Source organism: Anastrepha ludens, chromosome 6 (assembly GCF_028408465.1).
Source record: "Anastrepha ludens isolate Willacy chromosome 6, idAnaLude1.1, whole genome shotgun sequence".
In the NCBI taxonomy this organism is placed as follows: domain Eukaryota; kingdom Metazoa; phylum Arthropoda; class Insecta; order Diptera; family Tephritidae; genus Anastrepha; species Anastrepha ludens.
In genome coordinates, this window is record NC_071502.1 from 93,574,896 (window position 1) to 93,595,023 (window position 20,128).

General features: G+C 36.4%; 2 protein-coding genes across 3 annotated transcripts; one reads left to right on the forward strand and one right to left on the reverse strand.

Moving 5' to 3' along the window:
* The first annotated feature begins 98 nt into the window (after positions 1-98).
* On the forward strand, positions 99-16,868 carry LOC128866763 (uncharacterized). 2 transcript variants are annotated; one of them, XM_054107734.1, is made up of 15 exons: positions 99-587; positions 2,940-2,992; positions 3,058-3,312; positions 3,385-3,468; positions 3,533-3,618; positions 3,689-3,790; positions 5,352-5,536; positions 5,682-5,787; positions 5,949-6,168; positions 8,470-10,030; positions 14,323-14,398; positions 14,465-14,636; positions 14,709-14,772; positions 14,833-15,110; positions 16,697-16,868. In XM_054107734.1, exons 1-15 carry the CDS (start codon positions 431-433, stop codon positions 16,826-16,828), a joined length of 3,531 nt encoding a protein of 1,176 aa, XP_053963709.1. In that variant the 5' UTR covers positions 99-430; the 3' UTR covers positions 16,829-16,868. The 2 variants fall into 2 exon arrangements, with proteins under 2 accessions (XP_053963709.1, XP_053963710.1); XM_054107735.1 differs by lacking the exon at positions 3,689-3,790.
* Positions 16,869-17,020: 152 nt separating this feature from the next.
* On the reverse strand, positions 17,021-18,540 carry LOC128866764 (protein transport protein Sec61 subunit beta). The gene is made up of 3 exons (XM_054107736.1): positions 18,385-18,540; positions 18,111-18,316; positions 17,021-17,623 (listed from the first exon to the last, which is right to left on the reverse strand). The coding sequence occupies exons 1-3, from the start codon at positions 18,385-18,387 to the stop codon at positions 17,536-17,538; spliced, it is 297 nt and encodes a 98-aa protein (XP_053963711.1). The 5' UTR covers positions 18,388-18,540; the 3' UTR covers positions 17,021-17,535.
* Between the last annotated feature and the right edge of the window lie 1,588 nt (positions 18,541-20,128).

The window sequence follows — 20,128 nt, forward strand, 5'->3', positions numbered from 1 at the left end:
AAGTAAAATGTTGAAAATAAAGTAAAGCAAATAATGTTGCCATTAGTTTGTGACTTTTATTTGACAATAAAGTGATCGAAGCCAAAGGAATTATTGTGAGAGATTTATTTGGATTTAAACGTAATGAAATTCGTAACAATATATTATTTTAAATACAACACGGCAAATTGTTATACTGCGCGTGCCATTGCAAGTGATTGCTGGGCTAGAAAATTACTAATGAAAACATCATTTCCTTTTGAAACAAATAATTGTCAAAATTTGAATTTGTAACATTACTTCAAATAATTAAATATAATTTCGATATTGGATGTACTTTTTTATAACTAATGACAAAATATTACGCAAAAGACTTGAAGTGAAGTAAATTTAAGTGCGTGATTTTTTAAGTAACTGTAACTAAAAGTCAAAATAAACGAAGGTGCGAAAAATGGCAAAAGGAAAACGAGGTAAAGGAGGAAAAGGGAGTAAATCACAAAAAATAGAAAAAGAATACAAAATATTGACTTTGGAAGAACAACAAGCGCGTGATGCTAAATATGCGATGCGTTTAGTAGATTTGCGAACGTGCCTTAGCTTTATTGATGGTAAGTGAAGAATATTCCAATGGTAGCAAAGTTGTTCAACGGTACGCCATAACCCAGAATGATAGAAACAAGATTGCGCCCATCAGAGAGTGCGTGACGTCGCATTGGCTGAGTTGTGCAGTGTTACCAACCATTTGCTCTTCGCAATAAATTTATTGATTTTTTACATATCAAAATGCGATAAATTTTAAGTTTGGTGTTTGTTTCTTTTCTTCAATTTAAAGCTACCGAAACTGAAAGTTAAAAAAACTGCATTATTCAACAAAAAAAGGTTAAAAAAGGTCACTCTGAGAAGATTTTAGTGCTAATGAAAATTTTTTTGGCTCTTATAAAAATTGATATTTTGAAAGTGCAAATTTATTTTTTTGCATCTTTTAAGGTTATGTTAGAATATTAAATCTTCTGCTCTCAACTCTTTTTAACATTGACCATCTTTTTACACATTTTAAAAGGCGTTTGAATTTACTGAATGCGGATTAAAACCATAGAGGTGCAATCGTTTCTTTCGGTCCTCAATCCTTAGTGTGACATAGGGCATCAAGAGGTGTATTCATAGTAAGAATAAGCAAAAAAATACCAGAAAATACTGAAGAAATCAAAACGAAATTTTTACAAAAAAAGAGTACCTCTTCGTTTGTTACATAACCTGAAATATAGCAGAAAAGTTGTTCGCTTAACAAAAAAGTTTCCCTTAACAAAAAACTCATAAGTTAAATTGTACATAACGATAACACATTTATTTAAAAAAAAACTCACATTTTAAAGACAATTTGTCACGCATACAAAGTTCTTTAAATAATTCAATAAAAATTTGGAGTTTTATTTTCTTTAAATGGGCACGCACTAACGTTTTTATATCCAAAGCCAGGCAACTTGCAGTAGCGAGAGAGAGATTTGACTGATGAAAGGAGAAGAACACCAACAATAACCGCAATCGCGGGCAATGTGACCAGATGTTAGAAAAAAGTAAAGCTAAATAAAACTGAGTGAATTATTGAACTAATTTAAAAAAATGTATATTCTAAAAAATTATAAACATTACATTTTAATTAGAACAGGCTAGAAAAAGTCATGAAGAAAGAATTCCGAGACAAAATAAGTAAATAATAAAAATGCTAAATCAAGTTACGAAAATGGTAATCTGGTCATACTGGTGCTAATACGATGTCACTCATTGTCAAATTCGCTGAGAGCAAAGTAACGGTCCCACGATAGGCGCCATCTCATTACGATGGAAACATCATGCGCTATAACTATAATAATGATCAATAACCGGCGAAGGACCCTAGTGGGTTAGGTTAGGGTAGGTTGAAGTGGTTGTCCTGTGGGAGACACTCAGGCTCATAGCCCATTGTGATGCCGCGTGGGAAGCTTGTCCCTATCTCTCCTAAAACCAGTGTGTGCTTTTCAAAAATTTTAAAATATCTTTGATTTCTGTAGAACTGAGATCTTCTAGCTCATTTAAAAATTGTCTACCCAGAATAGTAAACCTGCGTCTGGGTAGAGCAGGGCAGTGGCACAGTAGGTGCGAGATTGTCTCTTCCTCGTCCTCATCTAGACAAATTCTACAGAAGTCATGTGTTTGCACACCCATCCTTTGGGTGTGTCTACCTATTAGGCAGTGCCCCGTTATGACTGAGATCAATGTGCTAAGACTGTGTTTATTTTGGCTTAGCAGAGATTCTGTGCGTTTAGCATTTAGAGTCGGCCACAGTTGACGGGCGATTTTGCAGGTGGCTTCATTACGCCATTTTTCGTTTGCTTTCTTTAAAATTTCTTCAAGGATGAGTAGCTTACATGTTTGTAAGGGTATCCCTATGTCATTATCTACTTATGTACTCATCAGACAATTTAGTGCCGAGTCTCGCTAGCTTATCGGCTCTACAGTTACCCTCAATGTCGCGATGGCCAGGAACCCATGTTACCTTTAGGTGAAATGTCTCAGCCATCTCGTTAAGAGATGTGCGGCATTTCATGGCTACCTTAGAGGTTGTCGACTGTTTTATGAGGGATTTTATCGCCGCTTGGCTATCAGTGAAAATGTAGATATCCTTTCACACTGTATCAGTGTCGCGGCTAAGGACCTTAGTAACGTACTGCTGAAAGTTTTTCGCCGCAAATTTCATGTTCCAATAAAAAATAAAAAACAGGGACCCATACTTCAAAGTCGGATGTGGTATTTTATCACATGTTGAGTTTAGGTACAGGGTTTTGAAATCATTAAGTACTCCTCAAACCATTAACACAGTTTTTTCTCAACACAATATCCAGTAACAACAACCACAAATTACGAAAATATGCAAAAGTTATATAACTTTGTTGTTATTTATTTTTGACAAATATTTTCAATAGATGCATTTATAAGCGTGGATGAATTAAAAGACCAGGAAGATAAATTAGAGAGAGTTAGTATACCAAATATTTTCGGATTAACGTAAAAGCAAAGCCTGCATAATTTCTTTCCTCATAGTGGAATATCTATTTGCGTTGCGATGGACTGCCAAAACCTTACATACCACCCGATGTGCGTTTGTTTTTTGAAAAATTGAAACATTTTGAAAGCTTGGATATTGAAAAAACTATCGATTGGCTGTTATCGGTGGATGAGCGTAGTATCTTGACTCAGGATATATTCAGCAAAGATAAGACGCGCAGAGTACTAGTTAAAGAACTACGTCCCAATTACGGCGATGAGTACAAAGAAAATGTAGATCTGATGCTAAAGGTAATGCCTGCTTCATCTTGGATGTGTGGAACGAGTTAAAGTAATTTCTGCCAATTTATTTCTTTAATCTAGGTGGTAAAGAGTATAGAATATTATGCGGATGACGAGCAAAAAACACTAAGAGCCGAACCGAGTGTTTTAGAAGATATATTGGAGGTACAAAGAAAAACAAAAATGTAAATTATTGTATAAAAAAGTATAAAAATTATCAATTTTATAGCAAAAGAAAGCGGCTTATCGCGAAATAGACAAATTCTTCGATCGTTATGCTTATCGCATATTATCATCTGAAGATTCCTATATGGAGTAAGGCCTTATTTGTAGATAATAATCATATGCATGTGTTTGTACATTTTACATTCATCTCGATATAAAGGTCGGTAAATGCCACCACGGCTGAATATGCTTATGAGTGTGAAAATTTTGAAATACACATGTGGACGTTAAAAAATGTGCCCATACTTTTTCGATTTCTAGAGTGAGTATGTACAAGGTGGCGCAATATTAATCGCCCTATGGGTAGATTTATAATTTTTGCAAATGGCGTCGTACGTCAAACGTATTGGACACATGTGAATTATTATATATAGATAGATGCATTATGGGGTTATATACAGTTAGAATTTTGAAAAAATCGATTTTTTTATTTATTTTTCCTACTCTTACATATGTATATTTAAGAATACACACAGAAAATTTAATATCGTCCCGGTGAATATTTACGAAGTTACACGCAAATTTGAAAAGGCGTTTCAAAGTGCTCAGAGCAGCAGCGCTTACCTGGAACGCTGTCCCTTTATGCACCTGAATATTATAAATTTTCCCTGCTAATGTATACTTCCGATTTATATAGATCTCAGCAGTGAGAATTTATAAGAAAGAAAGGTTTTCCGATCTCAGAGCGCGTGAGAGCACCTGAGATGGCAGAATGGCCCGCAGACAACATCAGCTCGAGTTATTAGAAGCTGCCCAAGCGGCGAAGGGTGTATTACATGGTCCTGGAATAGACAACTCCTATGTAAAGTGCTTTTCAAACTTTAAACGCGTTTTTCTCGAAATGGTGTTTTTAAAGTCGGTGACCACCATTACGCGAAACGGCTAAACCGATTAGTCTCAAATTTAACACGAGCTTCTTAAATATATTTTTTAGTAATTGAATGAATATTTTTTCTCACCCATAATTTTTTTTTATAAACAATTTAAGGCCGAAATTTTGGTAAGAATCGATTTTTTTTTTTGAGAAACCGCCATTTTGTCATAAAATTTTTTTTGCTTATTCCTTCGATTAATTACTAGATTTAACATTACTTTAACGAAATCTGTTTGGTTTTTTAATTTCAGAGGATCCAGTTCAGAGATATAGTCGTCGCCGCAAAACGTGTTTTTTTAAAGGAACTCCCGGAGAGCAGCTCTTGTAGCTCCTTTCCAAATAAATATTTTTACTAATACTAAGTCTCAAAATACAGTTAAAAGATAACATAATATGTGCACAAGTTTTTAGAGCAATAAATTTAAAAGTTTACTCAGAAAAAGTTCTGGAAAAGCCGCTTTTTTTCGGCGTTCCAACTGTATATAACCCCTTATACAAACATTCAAGGAATGGAGCGCGTAAAGGTTGAAATAAAGATTTCCATTACTCAAAGTAATGCTTCTTATTTGGTGAAAAAGTTATTCAAACACACAATTGGATGATTAATTTTGCGCCATATGCTATATGATTGTTTGTGCGCATGTATGTGTGAATAGATCTAAGGTCAAATTATTATTATTATTATTGTTATAATTATACTTTTCAAATTAATTCATAAAATATATTTTGGAGGCTCGGTTGCTGGACCATTCTGCCTCGCAAGGGTGTTCATATTTCATGCGGCAGATTGTGTTTTTTGAAGGCGTCGCTTAGTATCTTCATCGTAGGTTCAAATTATGGTTTACAATTCTTTTGTATTTTCTACTAATTATCATTTATGTACATATTACTATATAGAAACTTTGCTTAAATTGGTGAGATTACAGTAATTTTTCTTTAATTCGTTTAGTGTACCCTGCATCGAGGCATCTTTGCATAAAATGAAGGTTACAATTCAATTGCCAATAGCTATTCTACAAGAAAACCTTACCATAAGAGGCATACATTTCTATTTCGACCCGTTTAGTGAGAATGCAAAAAGTTATAAGCAAGAAATTAAACATTATGTTGAAGATTTGACGGCTGGTATGCCGGGTAAGCGATTTCGAATGAATTGTTGTAGTTAAAAATATTGTATGTAGTTTTTTGCCACTTCACTCTACGGAGTTGCTTTTTTGAGACTATTTTTTTATTTGTTATGTATTTAACTTATTTTCTAATCTTTAATGATAATATCAAGATCTATACGATTGCTTGATCCATGAGCATTTTTTGCAAGGTGATTTACAAAATCAAGTGCGCAACAAATTGATAGAAAGGCGTGTGGAATATGAAACCAAAGTGATGTAAGTCCTTAAATAAAAATTAACAGGAGCAAGCTTTTTTTATACAAATATAATTGACTACAAAAATTCTTGAATTTTAACAAAAATTTGCCAAAGGTTCAGTTTTTATTTTTATAATTAATGTATTTTACTGCTTTTTTATTTATAAATTTTCATACCAGCGCCCAAGCAGAACAATTGGAAAATTTAAAAAAATTGAATGAGGATGAGAATAAAAAAAAGCAAATGAAAATTATTAAATTGCCTAAGGAACCCCCTATTGTAACGATCGACATGTTTCCGGATATCTGGGATGATTTTTTACAATTAGAAAACGAACGTTTTAATAATTTCATTCACCTTGTCTATCATCCGGACGCTTTACAGTTGGAGGAAGATGAGGTAATTGAGTAGGTTTACTGGTCGATCAAAAATTGTTTGTGAGTCTCCATCGTCATTGCATATGCCTTATGGTATCACAATAGGTCTGATCATGGAGCAAATATAGTTTGTAACAATTTTAGCAAATTATTCCGTTTTAGTGTTCATGTACTCAAAAAGCTTACATAGTAGGGGAAAGTGAGAGACCAAATGACATTTTATGTTGAGGGGAAGTTGGAAGTTTTTACTGGATAAATTTTTACTTGTAAGAATTTGCAATGGAGAAATATAGCTGATCGCGTAGGAAACATACACAATAATTAAAATTCACGAGTTGAGACAAAGTTGTAAATTTAAATAAAAGCGGTGATTAAAATAGAGAATGTTAGTAAATATTTATTAGAAAAAGTTTAGAAAATTAATTTGAAGTCATATATAAAATAGGAATCGGCCAATGAAACAGAGGCATGTAAAGGGGTTTCCAATAACAGGTGTTGTAGGTGAATGGATTGCGCTATCGAGAGACGACTAACGATTTTTTATGGCCGGAATTGGATGGTTTTGGTCTGAACAACGTTTATTTTCAATAAGCAACGAAACCATTGATCTTTTACAGGAAAAGTTTCCGGACCGTGTTATCTCTCGAAGAGGTGATCACAATTAGCCACCGAAATCTTATGATTTAACACCTTGTGACTTTTTTCTTTAGGGCCACGTGAAAGAGAAGGTCTACGCCAACAGCCCAGGGTCGATTCAATACCTCAAAAATGGAATTCGTGAGGCTATTGGGGACATAGGGCAGCTACTTTGCAATTCGGTTTTGGAAAATTTCATGAGAAGCATATTTTCCTGTAAGCGTGGTCGTAGTGGTCATTTGCCTGATGTTATTTTCCACTATTAACGGCATACCTTCCTCTTTGTAATGAAATAAACATCCGATCATTTATATTAAAAAATAGCAATTTTCTTTGAATATGAAAATAACACCTCTTATTGGAAAACCCTTAACTTCTGAACCACAGCCTCCCAAGGGATGCTCTGCTCGTTCTTTAGCATTTTATTTGTTTTATAAAACGTTCTATTAAAGATTAGTATTTCTTGTCAAATCAAATAAGTTGCTTTTTCCACCAGACTCTAAGTGTAACCAATTAAAAAGGCCATAAATTTAGTTTGGAAAATCACTTTTATTCAATTTAAAGTAAAAAATGTGTGAAAATATATAATACAAAATTAAGAATCAATTTACTTTACTCGATATGACCACCTGTTGCCTTGACTATGGCCTTGAGACGGTCTAGAAACGATTTGCAAGCTGCCCGAATGTGGCTTGCAGGTATTTTGGCCCACACGCGGACAATGGGGTTTTTTCAGGTGAATCTTTTAGTTCGGACTTTGCTCTCCAATATGGCTCAAAGAGAATAATCCATCGGATTCGCGTCTGGTAAATTTGAGAGCCATGGTGCCGACGTTATGAAGCTCGGTACGATGTTTTTTAGCCGTTTTTAGTTCACTCGACCTTTGTGAGGCGATGCCGAGTCCATTCTCTGCAACCAAAATATTTGTCTGCCCACGGCTTCAAAGCAACCTCCACAATACTTTACGCAGAACGCCCATCTGCGGTTACAGCGGCCCAAATCATTACCTGGGGAGGGTGTTGCCTCCTGTTAGCCAATCAATGATTCAAATTCCCGTATGAACGGTCGGCCAAATAAATCCTATCGTTTTGGTAGTTTACGAATTGCTCAATTTGAAAAGTTTTCTCCGCAGAAAACACAATGTGCGGAAATTGACCGCTTTCGGCCAAACGAAACAACTCCTTCGCTCTCTCTAGTCTGACTTCTTGCTGCTTTGGTGTGAGATCATGCGCCTTTTGGATCTTGTAAGGCTTGACTTTGAGATCGTTTTTCAGTATGGGGCGGATGCTACGGTCAGATATTTTAGTTCTTTCGCCATTTGGCACTTTCGCCATTGGAATTTTCGGTGGAGGTCGGGGATTTCGCTTAAGTCGCTTCTTCACTTTTTGAACCATTTCACGTGACGTTGCAGTCTTTTGATGACCACCTCTATGATATTTCGCGATGTTACTAGTATCATATGTATCATTGTAATGAGTAATGGTGCGATACACAAAGGCTTTATTTACTTTAAGGTGCTCGAGCTCACGAACAATCGCTGGTTGTGGGTTTTCAGCCAAATAGAATGCAATCACACTCTTACGTTTGAAATCCTTTTTTTGCGTTTACTCTCGGCAAAATGCTTCCGCGCTCTTGTAAACAATAATCTGGACTGTCATTTAGCCAACCAACAAAATTTTCATTTCAGATAAATTTAAAGAGATATGCAATACTCGGTGGAATCTACCAATTGCATTTCGTTAAAAAACCAACGCATTACAATTTCAATGACTTCAATATGACATGGCATGAAAATAATGGCGAACTAAAAATTATAAAAGATGTAATTGCGGATGAAGTTTTACCAGTAGTTTCTGGTATGTCTATAATCTCTGGGTCATTTATACGCTCATCAACAATGTCGGAGAGGCGTAGCTTGAAACGACAAAGTACTAAGCCGGAAAGTCAACCCTATGAAATATTGCAATATTTTGATACCCCGAACTTCGTTGTCACATTGGAACTACCTGATTATTTATGCTTATGGGGAGAACCCGTAGCGTGTCATTTCGAGAATGATTTAATTGGGTATTTAGAGGAAAGCGTGTCTAGTCCAGATCACGTACAACCACGTACTGAAGAACTTAATAAGCTATTGGTAAAAAATGGCAGGGAATCTTTGTCTAAAGCATCCGTAGATCTTTCCTATACGCCAAGACAATCCACAGTAAATATGTCCGTACGCCTGAGGCGTTCATTATTGAATGTTTATCATGCATCATTAGTTCCACCCATTTCTATGTCACAACAACAACAAACTCTATCGGCTCAAGTACCAGAGTTAATAGAAGTTGAAGATTTTTTAATGGACTATCCCTTGTCTGTTGTTCAAGTATGTAATATACGGCGACATTGCATGCCACGCATCATTTCCTCTTTCAAGTTTCCTGTGGAGTTGCAAGACGAAGCGGCCGAAGAACAACGCGGCAAGTCCAAAGGAAAAGGTGGTATTTTGCTACGTAAACGTCAATCCGAGGTGGACCAAAATGATGAAACAATTAAGGAATTTCAATACGATGGTCAAAATAATCCCGAACGTATTTTCCCCTTATTTGCCAGCCCTGAAAAAATGCGTATCGATTATTATAAGCGCGATAAAAATACAGAGTCTGCGGCCCACACGGGGACCAGATATCCGAAAAGTTTCGCCGAGTTGGTGCAAACCCTAGATAAGATCAAGATTGATTATCAAAACAGCTACAAGCATACACTTATGGTGCCTAATAAGAAAATCGATCCTAATATTTTTATTATGCGTAAAAAGGCAGTCAAGACGACAGCCTCGATTGATTCATCGAATGTTACTCTGACGGTAAGGGCATCATCTACGTCAAGTGTGCCAGCTATAAAGCATGCATCTATGAAGCAAAAACAATCAATTTCAAGAATGAGCCAAATAGACATGGCAAAGCTGAAAGAACAAAAGGAACGCGATAAAGAACGAGACAAGATGGAACGTGAGGTGCAGTTGTTGCGTAAACAAATGGCTGAGGCTCAGGCGAAAGCGGAAGCCGAGAAGGAAGCGCGGGAAGAAGAAGAGGAGGAGGAGGAGGAGGAAGAGAACGAAGACGCTGCAGAGGGCGTACCCGAACCAGAAGTAGAAGATAAACGGAAAACATTCCGCTATTCACACTGGACGACTAAATACATTAAGAATACAGAATACGAGAAACAAAATAGAAAGATTATCATTTGGACCGATCGATTGGGTGAGTGCGAGAAATAAATGATTTGGTTAAGTGAATGAAATGCATAAAGTGCGTCCTTTTCCTTCCATTTTTTTCTTCTTCAAAATGTGGTAGATATGGGCTAAGTTGCTTTTGTTGTTGTAATATGTTGCCCACGTTCTACAGATATTAGATTATTATTTGTCGTTACAGTAATTATATAATTGGTGCTCTAGGGTAGGTTCGAACTGATCTACAAGGTGAAGTCCAAAATAAACAAGACTGAGGTAAAATAGAAACGACAAGAGCTTTGTTCTGATAACTTTGAGTTTCTTTATTCAAAATAGTCCCCACTGGTCTCGATACACTGTTCTTCGCAATCTTAAAGCTTTTTCTTTCATGGCCAAATGCAATTTTCCGAATAGGTAGAAGTCACAGGGAGCCATATCAGGCGAATACGGTGAGTGATTGATGGTTAAAATGCGATATCTAGACAAAAAATCAGTCACAAGAGTGGATCGATGAGATGGTGCATTATCATGCAATAAGCGCCAGCTTCCTCCTTCACAGTACTCAGGGCGAGTTCGACGAATGCGATTTGGCTCAATGGCACGAACTCCTTGCGAACAAATCCCTTGGAAATGTAAAAACAAGTTTTCCAAACGCAAATTTTTGGGTGGTGGTTCGTCTGGGGTCTTCCATTCGGCACTTTGACGCTTAGTTTCAGGTTCATGTTGGAAACACCACGTTTCGCCACCAGTTACAATGTTGTAGAGGAAGTTTTCGTCTCGAGGTCTTTCGAATTCTGAGAAATTGTTGGTCCTTGTGTGGAATGAAACGTGCACAGACCTGTCGTAAGCCCAAATGATCAGTTAAAACGCGATAAATCGATTTTTTTGAGATATTCAACTCCGATTCCATGAATTTCAACGATTTTGGGGGGCCCGTATGTTCATTGTCATTTATGTCCTCACACCTACCTATCTCTGAAACGTGTAAACCACTCATGAACTCTGGCACGAGATAGACTATCGTCGCCATAAACTTTTTTCATCAATTCAAATGTTTCGGTAAACGTTTTACGGAATTTAAAATAAAATTTGATATTAGCTCTTTGTGCGAAACTCATTTTTGTACCGATGTCACAAACATACTGACACTTAAGTTGCAATAGCTTCGCTTCCACTGAACCGAATGTCACCACGCTTTCGCTAGAAGTCAACTAGGGGTAACTTCCAACGCACCAACTCATTAAAAAGATGGAGCCATTAAAATATTTGTATGACGTCAGTCTTGTTTATTTTGGACTTCGCCTTGTATGTATAAATATTTAAAACACACATTTTTGTGTACCCCTATCGAAGAACTCGTATTTTACTTCACATTGACCAATTAACTTAAAAGTAGTCGAATGGGTAAGTGTGTGAGTACCATTCGTAGGGCTCGGTGTCGGAGTCCACGGTGGGCATCAAGTATCAAATGATAGAAAAAGTTTTTTTCCAATAGCTGTCGTCCATTGCTATAAAAAAGCTTCTCATAAAAAACCATCTTTCCTTTGTGGAACAGCATCAATCAAGTCGCACACTACAAATTGGAGTAGAAGCTCGGTCAAACATCCAACAAAGAATATACCCACCAATTATATAAGTTTATGTGTTTCCTTAAGGGGTTAGGGGTAGTCAGAGGCCCGAAAAAATTATGATTTTAAAAAATTGTGTATGCTAGTCAATTGCTTTATTTTACAAAACAAACAAAAAATCGCATTAATACATCATGTTTCGACTTGACTTTCGCAAAATTAAAAAAAAAATTGCTAATTGTAAAAGGTATCGCTGTTTGTGTGTGGAGTCCCGTTCTCCAGAAGTTCCTTGCGGTGATCATCACAAGTCCTTGGAGATTCATCTAAAATCAATCGGTCAAGAGAAATTAGTTTATTAATAGATAATCTTGTACCTGATCGAAGCTTTTGTTTTAAATTAACAATATGGCGGCCTCAGGAAATATTTTTCAGACTTTCGAGAAAAAAACCGACCGAAAATATCGAAATTTTTGAAAAAAAAAATCTTTCGATCAGGCACGAGTTTTTTTTTTTGTTTTCAAAAAGCAGTATAAATTTTATTGAAATCTACAAAGCGGTTTTTAAGTTACAGTGATCACCAGTTCAAAAAACATAGTTTTGAGAAAAATGCATTTAAAGTTTTGCTATCGATTTATGTAGAGTTTTATTGAATCGAATTATTTAATTACTTACACTGTGTCATCTATTCCTGGGCCATATAATAGTTCTTCAGCCGTCATAGCAGCTTCCAAAATATATAGCATTCTACCTTCTCGAGTGTTAGCGTTAGCATTCTTATTAGCCACTTTCATATGTGCAGCATCCAGCTACTTGCTCTCGAACGCTCCGGAGTGCCCGAGCGCCCTTTGTTAATTGTTGAATAACTCGAAAAGTATTTGTCGAATTCACTTCAAATTTTCACACAAATATTTTATACTTAAAAAAAAAAATGCAAATATTTTAAGAAAATGCAAAAAAAAAAATGCAATATTTTGAAAATTCGGACTACCCCTAACTCCTTAAGAGCTTAAAATGATAATAAAGGGTGGTCAAGTTTCAAGGGCCGGTGTTGATTTTGAATAAAGTACAATTCTGTTAATAAATTATTGTCATTTCTCTTTATTATGATAATATTGGTATAGCTCAATTACGTATGGAACAAAATATTGGCCAAATGGCCGCCGCGGCCTAGGCGGCACACCTCCAAAGACCACCAAATGCAAATAGTTCCTTATCTAAAGTGTGGTTAAGTTTCAAGGGCCGGTGTTAATTTTGAATAAAGTACAATTTTTTTAAGAAAGTGTTGTCATTTCTCTTTATTATGATAATATTGGTATGGTTCAATTACATAAAAAACAAAATATCGGCCAAATGGCCGCCGCGGCCTCGGCGGCACACCTCCATCCGATGGTCCAATATTCGATGATGCTGAGGCATAATTGAGGTTCTATGCCGTTAATGTGCCGATTATATCATCCTTTAGCTCTTGAATTGTTGCTGGCTTATCGACGTACACCTTTTCTTTCAAATATCCCCAAAGAAAGAAGTCCAACGGTGTCGTTGAAGTTTAGGTGTAGTTCACATTCAACATCGGCCCTTGAAATTTAACCACCCTTTACAAAGCAGAAATATTGTTGGAATGCATTTTTTTTATAATCTGCTCAATAATTTCATGTAGTCTACTAATTACATGGTCCATTAGGTAGGTAGGTAGGGTGGTTGTCATAAGACACTCTTAGACCTTTCGCAGGTCCATTGTGATACCACTGGAGCTTATCCTTACTCTACGTGCTCCTTTTCAAACCATCCGGTAGCTTTAAAAAACGAGCAGAGCTTCTTTAGTTTTAGATGGGTTATGCCCGCTACATCGGTTAGAAATGCTATATCAAGAGTGGGCAGCCTTCTCATAGCTAGGCTTTCACACTCACATAAAAGGTGTCTGACTGTTTCCTCTTCTTCTGTATTAAGGCAGCTTCTACAGAAATCGAAGTCCGGGAGTCCTAACCTTCTAGCCTGGCTGCCTATTAAACAATGGCCAGTTAATACACCTATCATTTTTCTTATAGATTCTCTGTTGAATCTTAGCAAGATCTTCGATCGACCGCTGTTCCAGTTCGGCCATGACTGTCTGCTTAGTTCGCATGTTGTGAGGTTTTGCCAGCTTGTATTTACTTTTTTGATGGTTTCCCTGTCTATAAGTAATTTACAAGTGGCTATGGGCATGGGTATCAGCGCCTTATCCGGTTCGAGCTCGAGCGTTGTACCGGTTCGTGCAAGTTCATCCGCCTTACAATTTCCTGCAATGTTTACATGGCCCATTAAATCAGTCCCATTTTTTACTAAAATCTGGCCGTTGGCGTCAATGGTAGCTTGAATTCTGCAATAAATCGATTGTTAATTGCGTTGTGCCGTCTTGTTGAAACCAAATGTCGTCGCTGTTTAGCTAATTAATTTTTGGAAACATCTGGAAATTCAGTCAACATAGCTCGATAGCCCGCGCCATTCACTGTAACGGCAGCTTCTTTCTCATTTCGAAAGAAATAAGAATCGTTAAACGATTCATGCTGACTTTTCAAACCTTACTGAAGAGAAATATCAACAGAGTTTGCCATTCTTAGCTGCCAAACCAAAGTTATCAATATGGATAGTTATCATGCAGCTAAAAAAACACCCGATGTAATTTAAGCTGACGATATTCAATTTATATGAAATCTACATTACATTACAAAGAAGCTGTAACTTATTTTAAATTTTTCACATATTCATTTCTTTTAAGGTACTATTGGACTTGCATTCAAGCTATATGAGCATTTTCCGTTTAAAGATTGGACTCTTGAACCAGACATGGAAAAGTAAATTTATTGCAAAATTTCAATTTGTAATAAGACTATTACATCTTTTCATACAAAATTCAATAGCGAAGGCGAAGTAATTTTTACGCTGACAACCCAATATGTTAAATGTGTCCTTAACATTTCAGCCAAGGGTTATCGTGGTTATGTGACGGAGCCGACGAAAGGATTTGTACGCTATCGAAAAATTTATTTGGACATCAAAGAGCCAATCACCGATTTTAAAGAATTGAAAAAGGTTGATAAAAACTGAATTAATTTTGAAGATATACACTCACTTAATATTTGATTATCTTCTCGGTTTGCACAGCGTTTTCGTGAGCGCTTCTTAAACATATTTTCCAACCACGATGCACGTTTCTATATTGAGAATGGTAAGTACACATAATTTTGCGTATTGCGGCAGAAATTCTTCATTCCTTTCTTATTTTGAGGTTACTTTTCCGAGAAACATTTGGCTTGTGAGTTGCACACCTATGCCTGCATGGCGTTGCATTGTTTGTTTCTGAAATTTGTGCGCTCCGATTGGAATCGCTTGGCGCAGCGTCGCGATATTGTATTAGGCTTTGCACATCATCGTGAGCCAGTGGAAAATATAATGTGTGTGCGCATTACGCCAGAGAATGCCACCTTTGTGGATATAAAAGAGTTGTGCTCGGATAATTTGGACGAATTCTTGTTGGACTATAGCTTAACGTGGCGAAACGTAGATGTAAGTATAAACATATTCTTGGTGCTTAGTGCAAAACTTGAATAATTTAAAAGGGGCTTCATAAATTGAATTTTTTTTCATAACAAATTAAATATGTAAAGTAACTACAGTGACGGACATAAGTATAGGCACAACGTCAATGGAATAACAATCAAGTTTTTCTAATTAACGATAACAAAAACTGTTTATTCCACATAAGTTACGCATACTCATACATTTTAGTTAAAAAATAAAGTTTTAGGTTTTAAAAATACACAGCGCTGAAACCATAAATTCAAGGAAAAGTAAAAGTACAGCAATATTTGCTGGACAAAAGTATAGGCACAGTTCTTTAATATGTTAAAAATTTAAAGATACACTTAAAAGTTAGTACTTTGTTGAAATGACTTTTGTTTTAATACGGCTTTCAATCTATTCGGCATTGAGTGCACTATTTTTTTGGTAAATTCTTCGCCAATATTAAGCCATTTTTCTTTTAATGATGCTTTCAATTCAGGCTTCGTGGAAATCGCACATCTTCTGACTCGTCGTTCCAATTCCTCTCACAAGTGCTCAATAGGATTGTGGTGCGGCAGAACATGAGCCGTGTGATAGGCAAGCTACATGGGATAGGAGCTTGGTAGATTCAACTGATCTGCACTTTTTCATTATATTTTCTTTCAATATGTTTAAATATACTGATTTGTCCATTAGTCCTTCAATAAATACAACCTCCCCCACACCTGCAACCCCAAACCATCAATCCTACACCACCGTACTTCACACTTGGTGCTTGATTTTTTACAGCGCAAGCTGTTACATTTTCGCCACAGTTATGCGACCGTCTGAACGAAAAATATTAAATTTACTTTCATCTGCAAATAATACATTGCCGCAGTAGCTAAGAGGGTGGTTTTCAAATTGTTTTGCATGCGCCACCCATTTCTTTTGGTTCTTTGGTTTGGTCTGCGTATTTGTGAAATTCGTTTTCCCTTTGAAGCGGTTAACAATGGTGAAACGACTTTGATCCTTCATTTCCGCGATCTCCGTAAGCGACTTTCCTTTTTCATGTAAATACTTTATTATTTCACGCTGTGATCCTGTGGTTTCCTTTCTTTTTGGAATCATTGTGTAAAAAAATCTTACACAATGCACTAGTTTTCACTGATCTTGCACACAAAAGTAGTAAAATTTAAGTAACGGTATATTAGAACATATATTTTGTAAAAAAAAGAGTTGCCAGCTATACACAAAGTGTTAGAAATGGGAAAAGAATGAAAAATTGTGCCTATACTTTTGACCCCATGAAAACTCACATTTTTCCCACACCTCGCACCTTTCTTGTAACAAATATAAAAGAAGGTTAAAAAATTGAATTAAAGGATGTATAACATGTAATTGAAACGAAAACGGAGAACATTACGAAAATGTTGTAACTCCTTAAATGTATAGGAAAGCTTATTGTACCTACACTTTTGTCCGGCACTGTATTTCGTTGAAATGAGTGTATGTAAATTTATTAATAACTGAAATTAATTTTCATAGTTAATTGAAGTCCTCCCGCACATTATTACAAACTGCATACATCGAAATTTATCTTTTATTAGAACTATAGTGACTTCCATCAACTTATTATGTCCATATATCTCGCTGCTTTGGACAATCGCTGCAAAGATTCAAAACTGTTGGTAAATGTTAAGAATTTGCTTTCTGAAATACGACCTCTAAGTTATTCGTAAATTCATTGCAAAAAATAAATCGAATTAAATTTTTTTTCAATATTTTATTTTAATTATTTTATTATATGTTTACTTTGGCTCAAAGTGCACATATGTATGTATGTAACTTTGATTTTTCCTGCTTAAATTTTTTTGTTATTGAAGATGTGCTGAAAATTTTAGACAAATCGCTGACTATGTACACCCAAATAGTTCGATTCACAAGAAAAAGCATTGGTTTGCTTTATTAAATGCCGAAACTTACGAATGGGAATTAAAAAAACGACCGTTTAGTTATTTATCCAAAAGAAGAGTCACAGAAAAACCACTTTTAATTGTGGAATGAACTTGCTTTCTTTGCATACTTTAAGGCGGCATCAAATTGTAATGACATTTAACATTCGTAACTAATTAGCAATGTTATGGAATTTTTGTTTATCCGTAGAAAATTAACTTAGTTACTAAACTTAAAAGCGAAGGTTTATATTGGAAATTAATTGCAAATAGTGGTGCGCAACAAGCAACAGTCGGCCGTAACTGACGTTTAATCTGAGTATTTTTCTTACGGTCAGGATTAATCTTGTTTTGGTACACTGCTGACGTTGACATTTTCATAGCTCCCAAAAATGCTGATAACAACAGGTACACGCATTGCCGTCTTGTTTATATGTTGCTGTTGCTGTTGCTGTAGTCGTTGCACACACTTTTCTTTTGCTGCTGTTTCTCTCTTAAGAACGGTTGTATTTGCCCCAAATGTGCAGCATGAATACGGAGGCGATAAATAGCAGAGACATCACTAGCACGGGCACAGGACCACTGGAATACAAAAAAAGAAAAACAAAAATAAATTTATAATAAAGATGCAATTTCATATTTATAAAAGAGTGATTAATTTCTGAACTGAAGTGGCACTACGTTCGGGTTGTATTCACTTTAAGGGCGGCAGTTAACTTGATTCGAATTGTTTCGCATTGTAAAACAGAGGCAATGGTAAAAAAAAAACGAACTAACACAATTATTAGGTCTTAAAAAGTTCAGCGCTACAAAATAAAAGACGTATTACTTGAATTAGTTATTTACATAGCTTCCTGAATATTGAATGAGAATGAAGATAGTCTAACAATCTTTTTTTTAACATGAGCATTAAGCCACACGACGATTTCATAACACAAAAAATAAAGTATTTAACGCGTTCATTTGGATTACACAAAAGAGAAAGTACGCGTCTATGCATTGGGTAATGCTGCTAATGTGACACCATTTATGCTGAATAAAAATGCTTTGTTGGCACATTAAAACTTACACTTTAATGCCGGGAGAGTCGTCGGTGTAGAAACGCCACATACCACCGGTACCAGCACCAGTGGTGCGGCTTCTGGCCGCTGTGGTGCTACTTGTGGTCTTACGCTGCTTCAGGTTGCTACCTCCAGCGCCAGCACTGCGGGGCGCCGACATTTTCGTTGGCGAACGTGAGCCACTGCCCACGGACGTTGAACTGGCTGGTGCAGGCTGAAATTGTAGAAACCAAATAGGTAAAGCAATAATTTAGACACATTGCACTTTTTTTATTAATTTACCATTTTTTTGTCAAATTATTTAACAAATTTTGAACAGCTTCTATGAAAACACGTATTCACAACTGGTCAAATTGATTCACAACGAACGAATTGAGTCTTGCCAAAAGATTTCGCCGTGAGTATGACAGCTCACTATCGTTGCTTTCGTTGTTTTTCCTATTCGGCTATTCATTCGTTTCCACGTAGACCACGAAAGTTGGCTGCTATTCGTCGGCTGTCAAATGCAAAGTATTTAGCATATTTAGTTGTCGCATTGGAAGCGTAGATGCCGCTCGAGTGCAAATTTAGAGAAATCTTGTATTAACCGGAAGCCAGAAATTATAGTTTATTTGTTCGTAAATTTTGAAAAACAAAGAGCAAAAGTGTGTATGAACTGCGTTGTTGTGTAAATTGTATTCTGCTATGAAATTTTATCACACATTCTTCGTTTAGCGAAGGACCTTACGCCCTGAAATAAAAAAATTGTGGATGAAGTGAAAGTAATTGCAATTTTACAGATTACCGCTTAAAAGTATATAATAATAATAATAAGAAAAAGGAACAATTGGAAGGAATATTTCATTGAATTCCTTGAGCCGAATGGGCTTAAAATAAGCAGGAAAAGGGCAGAGGTTTTGCGCTGCGAGTTTTCCACCAACTCAACAGTAATAAGCTTAACACCAATTATGTTGGACGCACATTAAAACTTACACGAAATGAGGTCCTCATGTTTAAATACTTAGGCTTCGTAATAACGAATATTGGAGAAGTTAAAAAAGACGTGCAGGTTTAAATCGGTATTTTTAAAATGGAAAACTCTAACCCGGGTGCTATGTGATAAAGGAACATCATTTCACCTAAAAGGCAAATATAAAAAAGTCCCACTTTGTTATATGGGGCCGAGTGCTGGCCTATAAAAAAGTCATACGAAAGAAAGAACTCTAAACGGCAGAAATGAAAATGTTGGAATGGTCAGCATCGGTCACAATGATTGACAAAGTGCCTAATCGATTAATTCGAGGAAGTCTTCAAATCGCGTCGATTGAGCAAAAAATACAAGAAAGTCGTCTTCGCTGGTATGGGCATGTCCAGAGGAAGCCTGAATCAGATATGATAAAACACGTGTTTTACTTCGCTACTGCGCCAAGGAAGCTAGGTTGGCAACAGCATACATGCACAAAGCAAATAGAAAGTGATACGAAACGCCCGAACTTAAACACCGAGAAGAGCCAGGTTCGTGAAATCTGAAGATTACGTACTAGGAGAGCTGACCCCAAGTGAAATGGGATAAAAGCAAGGAGGAAGAAGAAGAAGAATAATCATAAAATAGAACATTAAATTGCGAAATAACCTCTGCAAATCAGCTGAGTATCAGCAACAGGCAATCAAAAATGTGGAAGGGTCGCAATATTTCTGTAATTGTTGAATGCGGCGAACACACCCCAATTAAAGGAGGAGTAACGGGTTGACCTCTGGAGGCAATTTCTCAAGAGACATGGTAACATTTTTAACACCGTATTTCGCCGTAGTTCACCGAACTTCGAACAGATCTCTCTAGCCGCAAACTAGAGTTTGAGGGCGGTGTTAGGGCAATCTTTCCAAATAGGCAGGATTGGATCGAGGGGAAAATTTGCACCGAAGCTTGCACCTCCGCCTTAACTGACAGTTCTAAGATGAAATCGGGAGTCCGAGCAGGGGTTTTCCCTAAATCAGCGAATTTGTCTATCTCGTTTAACTGCTAGTGTTTTTCAAGCAGAAGTCTTTG